Below are 15,695 nucleotides of genomic sequence, written 5' to 3' on the forward strand. Positions count from 1 at the left end.
AAGTACTGAGAAAATAATAGCAAATGGGTGTTTTAGAAGTAAACATAATGCCTTAAGCCTTTCAATCCCATGTTCATTGTGCATCCTGTCTACATAAAGCTGTTCTGTTTCTTAGTTCTGGAGAGGGCACAAAGTTCTTGCCATAAGACTTCATATGGACTCTGTCAGCACAGCCTCTGAATATTCTTCATGCATCTGTCCTCAGAGTGCTTCTCTTGGGTGGAGAAGTATCATTATCTCAGTTTTACAGACGGGGAACTGAGCCTATCAGGTCTAAATGACCTGTCCAGAAATCTGGCAAGACAATGGTGTGAATCACTTTGAGTAGGCACTTAGCAGCAAGGGAAGAAATATGGGCAGGAAATGTTTTTAGCAGCTCAATTTATCTGAACAGTAGTGAAGCATTCACTGCCTGCTTCAAGTACCATGAAGCACATGCCTGCCAAGGTGAAAGTTATTATATTAGTTCTTCCCTCAAACATGTACATTTTCTTCCTTCTTGTTGCTTCTCCCCAAGGAGCTTAGAATTTCAATTTCCAGCTATCTCAAGACTGGTTTTGCAAGGGTACTTAAACCTGCAAACCAGCTTTCTATCCTAGTAGCTCCTTGCTTTTCAACATTGCCCTTGGCATCATGTATGGCTTCTCCTGTTTTTCAGATTATTATTTTTTTTCTGCCATAATCCCCCCAACACAGAGTTTTTCACTTCTTGATTTATCTCATTGTTCTCCTCCTTGGTAACAGAGGGCTTGGACAAATATTGAAAAACCTTACTAAGCTCAAATTTTTGAATTCGGCAAGCTGAACCTTATTGCAAAGTGATACATTTTCAAGACTTTCATTACATGGAGCAAATGGTTTCAGTGCAGGCTCCCATCTCAAAGCTTTGAGAGAACTGGGCTGCCCAACTGTGATGAAATTAAATGGTGGTAATACCCATGCAGTACTTCTTGAAATACTGGAAGGTTCCTCTTTGAGAAACACTTTCATACTGTTTTCTTACTAGAAGAACCTGGATAAAGTAGCTGAGGTATAGCAAAAATGGAAATGCTATGAAGAAGTAAAATATTCTGGTAGAAACAGGGTTTTCAGCAGGGCCTGCAGTGAGGAATCTGCAACCTCTGACAATCTCCAGAGACTCAAGGAGAATCTGAATTGCAATGTCTTGTTTAGCATACATTTGTAAATGAAAATCTATATAATCTCAATGCATCACACTTAATTTAGCTGTTTTTTCACCCAAGCCCTGTGTTTCTGTGTTCCACAATAGCTCCTGTTAATGGGAAAAAATAAAAGCCTTTTATTTTAAAATAATTGTATGTTAACACTTTCCTAATAAATATAAATAGACAAGAACACAGTACAAAATTAGCACAGATTCTGCAGATGGTAGAAAAATGCTATCAGTTCTTAATAATGACAGTGTGTAGCTGATTGTGACTAAGCTTTTCTTTCCTGAGTTAATATTAATTATGAACACTTCCATAAAATTCTATTTTAGCATTCTTCCTATTTGGTTTACTATTAGGAAAAAAATAAAAATAAAAAAAAAAACCATAAAAGTAAGATGTGTTAGCAAGAATAATGCAAGAATCCTGTTGATTCATTGTAGAGAACATGTGGTCAAGCAGGTATTGATAGATTCAAACTACACTTGCTTTTTGTTCTATCAGCTGTGTCTGGTAACTGGTTAGCTGTTTCAGATGCAACGATGTGAACTCCTATTCTTTTCATTCTGACAAACAAAAATCCATCACTAGTGGAAGAGCTTTTTCTGCTTCATGAACAATAAGTTAGCTAAATTAGAAATAGCTCCTTTTAAACAGGACTCCTCTATGGCTGTATCAAAAGTTTTCAAACTGTATATGCCGTATTTGATTGAAAGATAAAAGTGGATGATCCACTTTTAGAAAGCACATGATGATAAAGAAATAAAGCTATAAATAATGATAGGGGAAATTATTTCTTACTTGTACTGGCAGCCAGCCTGCCGCTTATTTTGGTTGACATTAAGGTGTCAGAGATTTAACTATTGTCTAATGAAAATAAAAAATTATGAAAATCATAATTTTACCCCTCAAAATTAAAAAAAGCACAAACTATGTAACACTATAAATATATACTGTATAGAAAGATACATGTAGTCCCAGTATATTTCATTCACATTTCTGTTCATTGAATCGAAACACATACATTCTGTTCCTGCCAAAAACATATATATAAAACCTTTTTTACATTATATTTCTTTCAAAGAATTTCTAGTTCCCCAAGTGTTGGCATATAGTAGGGTTGGACATGAAAAATTGTCATCTACTTCATGTGTTTTGGTTTCTATTATGTATTTATGTTGTCTCTAATTTCAGCTGTGGACAATTTGCTTTTTGGCTTGGTTTGTCACCCCATGTTATGCAACATTATTATGTAGTTGTTTTATGCTGTATGTTGCATTTTTAGCATTTGCCAGATATTTCAAATGAGGTATTTATAAACTTACTGATACTCTGTCAGTGTTACTGAAAGCTATCATATGTTATCCTGCTTATAACTATCTGGTTTGAGGTAACAACTGCAGTTTAAACTTCTTTGTGATTGCATACTGATTATTAGTAGGTGCATAAATTATAAGCAGGTTGGTCAGGAAACTCTGCAAGGTCCCTTTGAGTTTTGTATGTGTCTTCGCTAATCAGTGCAATTGCAAGTTAGTGAACCTGCAGTGATGTGTAAAGCAAGTTTAAGGGAACATTCTGTTTAAATTGACCCTTTGGCTTATCTCAGTGGAAGCTTTATCGTGATTTTTATTTTCATTTTTTAGGTAATTGTGGACTATTCTTTGGCATTTTCAACTTTATTGTACAATGTCAATTCTTCTGTTGGCAGTTCCCAAAGTCAAAGTAACACAATAGTGGTTGTTTCTTATTTGTGATGTTATTTTCTAATTGAACTTTTTGACATATTAGGCTTTAGATTTCATATATGGTAAATAATATTTAACAATATTATGGCAAAGGACTGAGTATTTAGTACTTAGGATCTTGAAGAAGTTTATCAATTTAGTAATTCTCTGAAAAAGTGCCCTTGACATTAGCTCAGTTACTGGAGTGTGTAAACACAGATGTGACATTTTATTGTGATGTAAACTTTCACTTAGAGGTGGCAACTATTTGCAGTCCTGTTGCACCTGGGAGATTTGATCTGAAGATGAATAAAAGGTGTTTTTTCTCACTCCCAGGAGACATTCCCACTGACTTAAGTAAAGAAAAACCAAACCCTTCTATTAGTTGTGTTGTTATAATATTTCTCCTTGATATATTTCTAAAAATCTATTATATCCTTTTTTGTTGTTGTTGTTCAGGTTTATACTAGGTGTTCTCTTCCAGTGTCTATCGTATTAAGTGTCCCATTTATTAATTATATTTAAATGTTGTAATGAAGCAATGAAAGTATAAGGAAGCCTGGCCAGTGAGAGGTCTAAATAATTATAATCTCTTCATATTTAATATAAAAAGATAAGTAGGAAGATATAAGGTAGCTTGCTTTCAGAACCAAACAGAAGCTTACAGCTTTACAGTAACTGAAAATTAGATCATGAAGATATAATATATTTTAGGTTCAGATATGTATGCTGGTTATCACAATCAAACAATTTGAAAAGCCATGTATGTGCTTAAATTGTCGTGGCGGTATAACCATGATAATACCATTGCTAGAAGGTTGACATAAATTTGGTTCACTATATGCCTAGCTAAGTTAATAAGACTGCCGAATATAATTTGGGGCACATAACTCCATGTAGTTAAAGAAAATGGAATCAATGAAGAAAGTTTACAAATGCCTTTTAAGATGCAGCTCTGTGAATTAGCTGCTTCTGCACCTCCAACATCCAATCACATTGTCCTGTCAATCAAGGAAATTAGAAAGGGGATGTGTGGAAATAGATAACGGCTAGCATAAAACACAGCTTTCAGAAGCGTTTGTATTGATTTGGGCAATAAAAGGCATTAATTCATTTCTTGTTTAGTTTCTCCTCTGCAGATATGCAAATTCCCTGTAATAACTTTAAAGAAGTGCTTAGAAGAACTTACCAAGCACAGAAGCAGGTGACTTACAAACTCTATATTTACCTTCCTTACAGTCAACAGCTGCAAAGATTGTGGAAGAGAAAAAAGAAATAGAAAAAACTTCTAAATTTTTCTTAGGGATACTTTTAAATTATTTTTTTAATATTAGGTTTAGGATAAGATTCACAGTTTTCAAGTCTACTTGCTTAGCCACTTAAATTTGCTTGTATGTTTAAAAGTTAAATGCATTTTCTTCAAAAGGGAGATTTGACAGGTACTATCTCTAATCTTTCCTGCTGTTTCATTAAATGGATGTAATTGTAAGTACAGTTTCCTAGCAAAATCAATTTTAAAAGTTGATTAAATCTTTTTGTACTAATTTACCTCTGATTTGGAGTTTTAAATTATAGATGTTTTCAACATTAATAAAATTATTTCTGGGCTGAAAATTCATATCTGTTTATGTTGGATCAAAGCCAATGGCTGAATGAGGAATTACATAGTATAGTTTTACTGATATTTCTTCTCTTTGAGCACAGAAGCATTTCTAGTTCACAAAGTTACCTAATAATTTGACTCTCTGTCATTGTTTGAGATAGTTGTATACAAGATATTCTTCAACGTCCTTCTTTCCTGAGTTCTGGAAGTCAGTAAGAATTTCATATAAAATGCCAAACTCCTCCAAATCTGCAAATTTTGGGTTGCAGCAAAAGCATGAATTTCAACCCATAGCAGAAACTTTACATATTATACTTTATGGCTCTTGCTGTTACACTTAAAAAGATATTATGAGGCGAAAAGGCAACCAAGGATTTGTTGTATGCAGAAAAGTAATTGCTGCTACTATTTTAATAAAATTTGCATATAACACAATTATGCAGAAGTAAAACCAATAAAGGCCTAGATACCTGGCCTGCAGAAGTGGTGAAATGGAGAAATGATGTTGTACATTACAGTACAATTCTACAGTCTGATAATGCTTAAATTTTAGATTTTTTGTCACCTACAGAAAACATTGTATTTCTAGAAATGCAAGAGAGATTTCCAAACAAATCCAGGGAAGGGATTAGTTGGCACCAGTTACTGTGGCACAACATCCTTGTCCTGACAAGCCGTCTTCCTCACACACTGGAGAAGGAGAAGGCGGCGCTGCTCATACTTGTAAGTTGTTGGGAAGCTGATTTCCAGCCTGTGGGCTACAGCGTCACCAACAAATTGCAGCACCGCTCAAAACACATTCCGTTTGTAGCTCATCTGTAATGGCAAATGTAAAAGTAATTTAATAAATTGTGTAATTTTGCTTCAGAAATGATTCTGTCTGATCAAATAACACTTATGCAAACAATATTGACAGTTTCAGTGGAATATTTTTCTACAAAATCTATTACAATTTACTGTCTAATTATAAAACAGCTTTTCCCCCCTTTCTCAATAAGCTGTTGCTATTTTGGCCCTGAAAATGGGGAAACCCGCTGATAGGATTTGTTGTTTTCATGAAGTCATTCTCAACTTTTTCTGAATGATCAGATGAACTCATTCACCCCTGCTGTTACCGATTAAATATGGAAATGGTTTTAAACTGATGCTGTTCACAATCTTCCGCTCTGCTTTCTTAGTGACAGGCCAGGGCACTGATCTGGTGTGCCAGTTACACCCCGTGTGTCATTGTGGGCACAGATAGAGCTGTGACACAAAGCCTTCCTCAAGTTGACGGCGTCAGTCTTCTTCAAGATGAATGGGGGGAGTCGCAATGACTCCACGGCTTCCTGAGGTCTCAGCTGGCAGCAGTGTGATGTCCACAATGGGCAAGTCCCTCACTGCTCTGCCTCAGGGGCTGCTTGGGGCTGCTTCCACAGCTCAAGGCCCTCCTGGAGCGAAGCCGGCGCTGGGGAGGCAGCAGGCTCCTGCCCACATGGCCATGGCTGCCTCTGCCATGACCTGCGCCGTGGCACGGCTTGAGGCCTGCGCCACCAGCTCCCTGCTGCGCTTACTCAGTTGTCCTGAATTTACCACGCCTGGTCCTAGCCCACAGCCCAAGGTGGTACCTCTGTGCTTGCCTTTCCTGTCTAGAATTGGAATAACTCACATATGAACCAAACTGAACTTTCAAGGCACAATTGGAAATGATCATCTTTTCCTTGTACAATCAGGGAGATGCATCTTCTATGCAATTTCTTGTATGAAATTAATTCAGGTTATTCATATGGCAATGAAAGGGACGGAATTCATAATTTGCTTGCTAATATACTACAAGAAGCATTTTCGTATTTACTTTTTTTTAATTTGGTCAAATCTAAGTTTCAGATGAAATATCAAACAAGACAATCTGGAGTGATAAATAGAGGACATCTGTTGCAGCATATGGCTTGATGTAACAGCTGCATTGAACTTCTTCAGCAAGTAGTAATCCTTTGGAAAAAATCAGCTTGGCATATAATTTTGATGCCCCTGCCTGAATGATGGAGTTTTAAAACACTTGCAGTTCAAAAGGACTCTGTAGTTTGAAATGTTTGTGTTTGCAACACAGAAAGCTTAAATTTTCTTTTTAAAATATTTTGAGATCTGAGTATTTCACTTTTTGTTTACAAAACAAACAAAAAAAGTTGAGGATAAGCTGAAACATTTTATTTTGTGATGGAATTGCTTTTTTCATTGTGGCCAAGCAAATTTAATTTTTTATTTTAGGCCAACTTCCCTTCCCTTCAATAATCTGTATTTCAGTCCTGTCTTATCTTGCATATCAATTTTAAGATATGGCTTGTGGTTTTTTTTGAATAAGTGTACACTGAGCTTTCCATTTTGCATGTAGCTATGACTTTATAGATAGGTCTAACTTCTTAAATGGTTCTTATGAGAAAGGACTTTAGTACCTAGAGCTTTAACTTGATGTTCATTTTCAAGTATAACACTTCTGTCTTAGTGTCTGTTACAAAACATGTATTTTAATTTTGGGTGCTCTAAAAAATCTTCTGTAAAATACATGTTTAAACACTGAAAAAAAAAATCTTCCCATCCATTTATATATGCTCGTTTGATTTCCTTGCTTTCTAACAGGGGATTTAGTTGAGAATGGTATTGTCAGTATGCATTAGGGTGAAATTTTGTTTGAAAACAGTCTATTTTTCTGTGTTTCTCTCATTTAGAATTAAGTGCTTTTGATTTGGTTTCTGTGTTTTATGGCAGTAATACGGGACCAGTTTAATTTCATCAGGGAAATAAATAAAAAAGCTGGAATCACTGGTCTTTCCATAGTAACTGAATTCAGCTCTTCTGGTAATTTCTCTGCTGTCTGACATTAAAGCTAATACCTGTCTAGCTTTCTTGTCCGATAGTTCTTCCCTTACACACTTAGATGTTATTTTAAAGCGTACAGCAGAGATAGAGCAGTAATGCTAGGTCAAAGTTCAGTCTTGTTGACAAGTAAACAGAAGTTTTCAGTTAATGCAATAGCATATGGACAGAATTTGTTCAGCAAAGTTTGTGCAAACAATAATAAAATCAGTCCTTTAGGTTTTAATAAAATCCTATATTTAATTTTGTAATGAAAAGAGCAGCACTCAAGAAGGAAAGAGTTAGCTTTTCGGAGTAAATGCTTATAATTACTCTTCAGTCAAGATCAAGCTTGTATTTGTTTGCAAATTTAAAAAAAAAAAAAACTTTATACTCTTTCCAGGAAAGATTTTGTTTTGTAAGGCTGAGAATGGCTGCAGAAGGAAAAGAACTGAACTGCCTGCAGCTTCACTTTCTGTTCCATGGACTTGTAACTGCTTATGACTTTCACTGAAACCCATTCTTTCTCAATTTGCACTTTTCATGGGCTGTCTTATGCACAGGTACATAGAAAACCACCTTTGTGCATGTACATGCATGTACTGAATTACATGAAGGTCCCCATAAGGTAGTCATACATTAACCAGTTAAAATATTATTTCAAGAAAATTAGTGAAGCTTCCTTATCTGTTATGCCAATTTTGATTATTTATTTATTTATTTATTTTTGAAATACTTTTGTAGGGAGCTATCTTATGAGCTCTGAATTGTTCAGGTGACAGAGTTCAAATGGCCCTGTGTGTTTTTTTTTTTCACCTATCGAAAGTCTGTTACTTACCAGTTCCTGATGGTCGAGCTAGCTGTGAAGTATTCTTGCACCTAGCATTAAGAAATGATGCAATGGCTGATGTTTGACATCTTTTATGTACGTCAGTTAAGTTATCGTGAAGTTGTAGGGTGGCTCCTGTGCTTCTTAAACACCAGTTGCATTTAAAGAGATGTGCATTTCTCAGTAGGATAAATGATTTCATCTCTGTCCCTGCCCTGAACTCAGCAGAACTGATGTAATGCATACAGAGCCCACACCCTGCTGCAATGGAGCTGATCAGCTCTGCCAAGCAGCATTACAATTACAAGGGGCTCTTGAGCATTAAAGCTGCAGTGAGAGCCAGTAAGTGACTTTTCTAGCACTTGAGAGCTTGGGGTAGAAGACGCGTTTCCTAAGGGCACCAGCAAAAGATCCCTTGTGCTTAGCTTCTCAGCAGGGTATTTAGCTCTCAGATTTCAATCTGATTTGTTATATGCGTGAAGGTAACTCCCTGAAGTACCAGCACGCCTTCAGCTTATAAACAAACAGCCTGCCAAAGCTGTACTCAGTGTGAGGCAGGCAGGGTCTCAACTCTACCAAATCAGACTCTGCATCAGACCATGACCAAACTATTAAACTAAGATAGAAAGAAAAGCCTGGAAGACTTAGATTTTTATTTTTAACAAAGAATATTCGATAAGCCAAGTCTTAAGTATAAGTTTAAGGCTGTCTTAAACATACCAAATTGAGAAGAATCAAAGTTTTTTTTCTCCCAATAATATATTTACTTACAGTCCTTGTAATGATTTAGTGACATACTTCTTCTGCAGCACAGTCAGAAATAAAATCTGATGATATTCAAAAATATCGGTGATATTTTTGCATGGAATCTCTACTTTCTTAACTTTGAGTGAAATAGGGATAGTACCTGTCTAATCAGGTCATTACTTACATCCATTGTCTATAGATCTATATATATGAGTACCAGTTCTGAGTAAAACACTGGCTAAAAAAATCTGTTGAAGATTTTAGTCAGGTTGAGTTTGAGCTCCCAATTTAAAGACAATGTTTTTTTATATTCAGACTGCTCCATTAAATTGTCTTAAATTTAAAAAAAAATATTTTGCTTTGCTCCTTTCGTTTAAATGATGCTATTTTGCAATAGCTTAAATTAATTTGATTTATGCAGAAAGCGGTGCTATTTCTAAGCTGAAGGCATAGTGGATACACACTGTCTAGCAGCAGTAACATCCCATCAGCCTGGACTGTGTTTTTAAAAGTGTTTGTCTTGTCTTCAGTCTAGACTTTGACTTCAATCTAGACTTCAGCTAAGAGAAAGATAAATCAAAACTTTTCCTGTTTCTCTGTTCTCAGTTCACTCTTCCAATGGCAACAAATTTAAATTGCTTTAATTAAGATCTATGTGTAGTTTTCCTTATGAACTACATCTGTCAAAAGATCCCAGGAGGACATACATGTTAAGGTACATATGGAATTAAATCATCTTTAAGGTCCCTTCCAACCCAAACCATTCTATGATTCTGTGATATATTTCTGATTTGCCATCATACATATTTCTGCAAAGGATGGCAACAAAACACAACTGGTAATAGGAACCCATACGATATTGTTCTAGTAGAAGAACTAAGGATTATATTAATATGTAATTTAAGATGAAGTTCTTCAGCTATGCATAATTTAAAAGAATTAGGGCAGGATTGGTGTTACCACATTAGAGAGAAAAAGAAAACAAAAAAACCTGCGTAGTGGCCACTGATGCCAGTAATTGAGTTTAAACCCTTTTAGCTGTTTGTACTGAGTTGTAAGATAGCTTTTAAAAATGTTGGTTACAACACTTTTCAAAATTTTTAAAATTTGATTGTTGTCGTCTGTGAAAGGCCTTCTTAGGAAAGATTATTTCTCTCTAGTGTGTTAAACAACCTGTTGAACCTAGTAAATGCATGTCCTTTGATAAGCTCTTCCAGAAGATTTAACTTGGTACAGCAAGATCTCCATAGCAAGCATTCCAGTAGACTCTTTTGAAGAGTCCTTCATCTGTTGTCTGCAGACTGGTAATTGGTACTCAGACCCCAAATCCATCTTCCAGCTGGATTGCTTTCAGTACAAGTTTCTCATGTTTAAACTCAAAATGAGATTGCAAGATACTTTTCCTGTGGTCTTCAATTCTTTTCATGTAAGGATGAAAGCTTCAGCCTTCAAATAAACATGATCAGTCTGGTGCGGCTATTTTCACTTTCTGTGCAGCATTCAACAGAAACCGAGGTGGCTTGCAAATAAACAGGGAGACAAAATGCCTCCTTTCAATGTATTACAACCTTAAATCCAATGAGGATATAAGGTACGATGAACACAAGTGATTGAGTAAGAGACGTTCAACATTGATCTGACCAGTTCCTTATTTCCTCTCCCCTCACAAAAGTCGTTCTACAGATGGTAAGCTATATTGAGTTAAATGATTAGATTGGATTAACAACTCTTCCAATCCATATTCAGCAGGGTAGGTTCCACTATTCTCAACGAATCATAGATACTCTGAGTTCAGTCCCTTCTCCTCCTATGGGCAGCTGATAGCATACAAATATTTAGGGGGCAGTCAAGGCACTTTGAGTGCTATTTCAGATTTGCTTATTGTGCTTGGAAAGCCAATTCAGTCAGGGCTTTCAGAGCAAAGTGGCAAATGATGTCTATGATTAACTCCTTACTGTAGTCTTAAAAGGGAATGTAATGCATATGGGGCTTGAAAAATGTGTTCAGTCATACGGACCAGAGATATGTCCACATTGGAAGGTGCCTCAGGTAAAAGATGTTCGTGTTTTCTTCCTGCCTCTTGGAAAGTTCAGGGAAGGGATTATCTTCTTTGTCTCCACATAAATTAACTCCAGGTCCTTCTGAGCAAAAGTAATGGGAAATGAATTCCCAGTTCCCTTTATAACTGTAAATCCTTTAATTAGGGAAGGGTACAAGGAGGCACTTAAAATGCCAACCTCAGCAAGCAGCAGAGTCCACCAACTGAGAAAATAAAATATAACTTGTCAGAATTAAATTGTTTCATTCATTAATGTAGTTGGTAGCATTAAAAAAAAAAAAAAAAAAAAAAAAAAAAACCTTAAAATTAGGTAAAAGGCATTGCTATAGCATGGAAGATTATCTTATAGTTTTAAACTGTGTGTGAGGTTCAACAACTTCGAAGACTGTCAGGCTTACCAGGCAGTGCTGTTTTGTTTAACTCTACCTTAAGTCATAATCATTTAGGAGAACACAGAACAGCTGAATCTAGTCTGGTGATCCCTTCATTCTGTTACTGTGAAGGTTTTATTTCCAGTTAGTGAAACCAGACCCTATTTTCTGGCTCTTGAGTGAATGAGTAGGTTTTTATTTGGAGCTGGCCAGTTCCTATGGAAGTTTATTGAGCAAAAGCTCTTGTGCACAATATCAAATGTATTTAAAGTAGAGAACAAGGGAGTAAAGATGAAGTTTACATGAGTTTACTTTTAATTAGTAAGAACCTAGTGAGTAACAGATAGTACATTACGTTTTGCTAGAAAGAGCTCTTATTTTTTATTCTTCTGTATTTTTTTTCTGCTTTTCCAGTTTATGACTAGTTTTTGAAGCCCAAAGTGCTCTTTTGTTACCATCAAAGAACTCTTCTCTGCTTCAGATCTGAAACAGGACTTCTTCGCAAAGAAGCAACGCATTGCCTTGTATAAGTATTAAATTAGACCTTGGAAAGAGAAGGATTTGCATACCTTTTACACCTATCTAGATAAATGTAAAAAAAAAAAAAAAAAAAAAGACAGCTGCATTGTTTTTTATACTGAAAAAAAACAGCAAAATACTAGGTATTTCAAGGACAGTAGATGTGCCAATGAAGCTTACCAAGAACAGGTTATAGATAAGTGAATATCAATATCATTCTGAATGCTTTTATTCCTTTAAATACTGTATTACTTTTCATAAAGGCATTCATAGCAGAAATCAAACAAAGACTCTTTAAAGTAACAAGTGAAAAAAAAAAAGAACAGTATTCTCATTTCTGTTATTTTTTTGTATCTAGCTAAAATCTGTCAGTTTCTGTCTGTTTACCATATACAGATGATTTTAAGTTGGACTTTTATTGGTATGCTAAGCAAAACTTTTACATTAAAATGCAAAACTGCCTTTATATACAGTTCTGTATAAAATAATTAAAACATGAAGTTGTATAACTGAAACAGTCTTCCTGTAGAAGTAATTAATTTTAAAGGGAAACCAAAAAAAGTAGGTTGATTCCTGTTAATTATACCTCTCCTTCAACACAGAGAATGCTAAAGAAAGCCTGGAGCAAGTAGTGTTCTTGCTGCTTATATTTATGAATGTTTGAGCCCACGTTCTTAGGTCTTTAGCAGTTTCCACCCACCATCACTCCCTTTGCTTTTTGATAGTGTAATTTAATGTTCATATTTGCAACCTTGGTGATTATGTATGTGTGGTGATTATAATATTTTGCATTGTTGGTTCAAGACTTGAAAGCAATACAGGCAAAACTGAATTTTGCCCCTCAAGGCTAGCTGTCAAGCCAGGCTGCTGTTTCCACGGGAAGGAAAGTAAGAATGAGCTGAGGCCTAGCTCTGAGAAATTTCCAGTGGTTCTGTGACAATTTGTGTATTCAAGGCTGTATTCCTATTGTGAAAGTGTTCAGGTATCATTCAGCCCCATGATTGCAGATTTTTTATGATGCAGATTTTTTTTTTTCTCTTGGCAGGAACAGCTTCGTTACGAGCAACAATAATGTGGTTTGGTTTTGGTATTTGTTTTTGAATCTAAAACTATTCAATCTTTTTTTAAAAAAAGTGTTAAATATTAGTCATTTGGTTGTTTTGTAGGAGTTCTCTGGAATCTATCCTCCTGTGATGCACTGAAAATGCCAATCATCCAGGATGCCCTTGCAGTGTTGACCAATGCAGTGATCATCCCTCACTCTGGATGGGAAAATTCTCCGCTCCAGGATGATCATAAAATACAACTCCATTCATCACAGGTGCTGCGCAATGCCACTGGGTGCCTAAGGTGAGTACAGCAAAACATTTGCTTTGCCTGAATCATATTGCTTTATCTTGAATTATTTCTCATTCTTAGGCATCTGTAAAATAAATAATTTGTCTGTCAGCAACAAAGATGACTTTCAGTGCAGTAAACTTCAATTCTGAAATTAATTAGAAAACAAGCTTTAGGATATTCTAAAACAATCTCTAGAAGTTTGCCATTTTTCTTTTCTTAATGGCTTTGACCAATCTTCTCGTCAAAGTTTGTATATTACAGATGTTTTTTTCTTTGTAGATTTTTCCTATTCCCCAAGTTGCTTAAGTGAAGCCAGTATGTTGTCACTATTACATCCAGTTTAATTAAAAAGTAATGAAGATGCTTTAAAAAAGTAACATGCCTTAAAAGTTCCCGATGCCATTGGTAAAGTTCTGATAAATGCATCAAGTACATTTTTTCTGCTCTGTGAAGATGAAAGTTGGAGTGGAATAAGAGACGAACCAGTTTAACATTGTGCAACCAGCATACCTAAATAGATCCTTAGAAAATATGTTATGTATTTATATTTATATACCAAATGCATATTTGCAACACCAAATTACACTTACATAAACATATGCAACATGACCTATCTATTCCTAAACGTCACTGTAGATGTGAGATTGAAAATAGGATGAATAAGAAGAGTTTCAGTTCTGACAAAGCTTTACAAAAGGATTGACCCGTAGGAATTTCTGAATTCCAATCCATATTACTGCATTTATATGCTTTAACTTATTAAGCAAGTTCTCTAAATGTTGTGTGTTTTTTTTCTGCATGCATAGTAGAGATTCTGTAATCTATCTCAAAGACATGTTATGAAGATTAATTAGTTAATATTTTTACATACATCACAGGAAATTTGTTAGGTGAGTAGTATTTATCAATGGTACAATATGTGTTGTATGTTGCATATAAATCAGAAATCCATCAGATAAAGGTAAATCAAAATACATTATTTGATTAGGAGGCAAATAAAATAGCAGTGTTTTATTATGTATGTATAGCAAGCACCTTTTTCTCCTTGTGCTTTTCATCAAATGAACTATCTTCCTTTCAGAATTGAAATATGAAAAGTTTAAGGGAAAAACTAATACTTATTATTAATGATTGTTTATATGTAATCAGAAGAGAATGAAATACAGAAGGTAATAATTGATTGCAAATATACTTGTATTGGACTTAAATACAGGTATGTATATGCATATATCAGCTATAACAGGTTGTGTGTTTGTAGCTAGGTATTTGTATCTGAGTTGTATTAATTTTGAAAAGAGATTGGTAGTATAATTCTATACAAAACATTCAAGTCCCTAGAAGAAAAGTTGCTCATATCACTGTGACAGAAGTCATTCCATAAGGACTTGTACCATGTAATACTTTTCACACTTCTGATGTTTAATCTGTCTCAGTTAAAGAGCTGCCTCTGTAAGAAATGTCTTCTATAAATTTGGGCCTTCACTGTGCCCCTTCCCTAAACATGCATGTTCAGTGTTGGTCTCCCCACACCATGATCTGTCTTCCTGTTAACTTTTCCCAACTGTTTCTCCCATCCTTGTTCCTGCAAACCTCGGTTCTTCCCAACCGGTAGTTGTTGGATTCATTGCACATTGGTCTTGAAATCTTTCTTTCTTTCTTTCTTTTCTTTTTGTGAGTGTATGTGCACGCCCATTTGCAAACTGATGTGAGCTTACTGTAGCCTGCACTCTGGGTCAGCCTGAGGACTTGTGGCCACACGAGAATGGTACGTTGCCTGACACAGTATATTTACACTGCTTTGCAGCAAGGCTTACTACCAAGTGCTTGATGGTATGCTGTCATAGCAGAATGGCTTCTGGTCATCTCGTGCGAAATAAGCTCATATCTGCCTGCAAAAGACTGTGCATATTATACCTCCTGAATCCTTCCCAGATAGCTGCAATAATTCAAATGCCTGTCCTGAGCTGGCTGGTCTTCTTTCCTTCTAAAACCAGGCCATATTATGGCTTTTTAATATCTTTCTGATCTCAAACCCTCCTTATTTCTTAGATGCATCTTTCTCCCCTCTGTATCTGCTTCGGATATTTATTTGGCCTTCATCCATCTTCTTTAGATAATTTCATCCCACTTAGTCTGTGTGGATGCTCTTTGGCAAAGCCAGAACATTTGGAGACGGTTGAATTTGCTTTTGCTTCACACTAGCAAGAACTTTCTTGTTTACCTTTCCTCAGTTGCTGTTGAAAATCTTTCTGTCTGAATAAAATGTAAAATTTGAGGCTGTGCAAGGGACAAAAGTATTAGTTAACCTCTGAGGGGGTGCCTAGACTTTTGTGTTGTATTCATCTAAGGTAATGGGGTCATTATCTGGAGGAAACGGTGAATGTCAGAAAGAAAATATTAGAAAGCTCAGTGTTTTACAGGAGCTGATGAGCGTAGTGCATACTCTGTGCTGCTAGTATGATAATTAACATTCCTTAAATACATGCCACCCCCAGTAAGCT

At 35.7% G+C, this 15,695-nt stretch overlaps 1 protein-coding gene across 10 annotated transcripts in view; it reads left to right on the plus strand.

The window, feature by feature from the left end:
- CTNND2 (catenin delta 2) overlaps positions 1-15,695 on the plus strand; it is a 646,797-nt gene that overhangs the window by 503,475 nt on the left and 127,627 nt on the right. For all 10 annotated transcript variants that reach the window (XM_040548196.1, XM_040548193.1, XM_040548191.1 and 7 more), the window contains one exon: positions 13,020-13,203. In XM_040548196.1, the coding sequence (XP_040404130.1) occupies positions 13,020-13,203 (184 nt within the window). The remainder of the gene's footprint in view (positions 1-13,019; positions 13,204-15,695) is intronic.

This window comes from Cygnus olor, chromosome 2 (genome assembly GCF_009769625.2).
Source record: "Cygnus olor isolate bCygOlo1 chromosome 2, bCygOlo1.pri.v2, whole genome shotgun sequence".
In the NCBI taxonomy this organism is placed as follows: Eukaryota; Metazoa; Chordata; class Aves; order Anseriformes; family Anatidae; genus Cygnus; species Cygnus olor.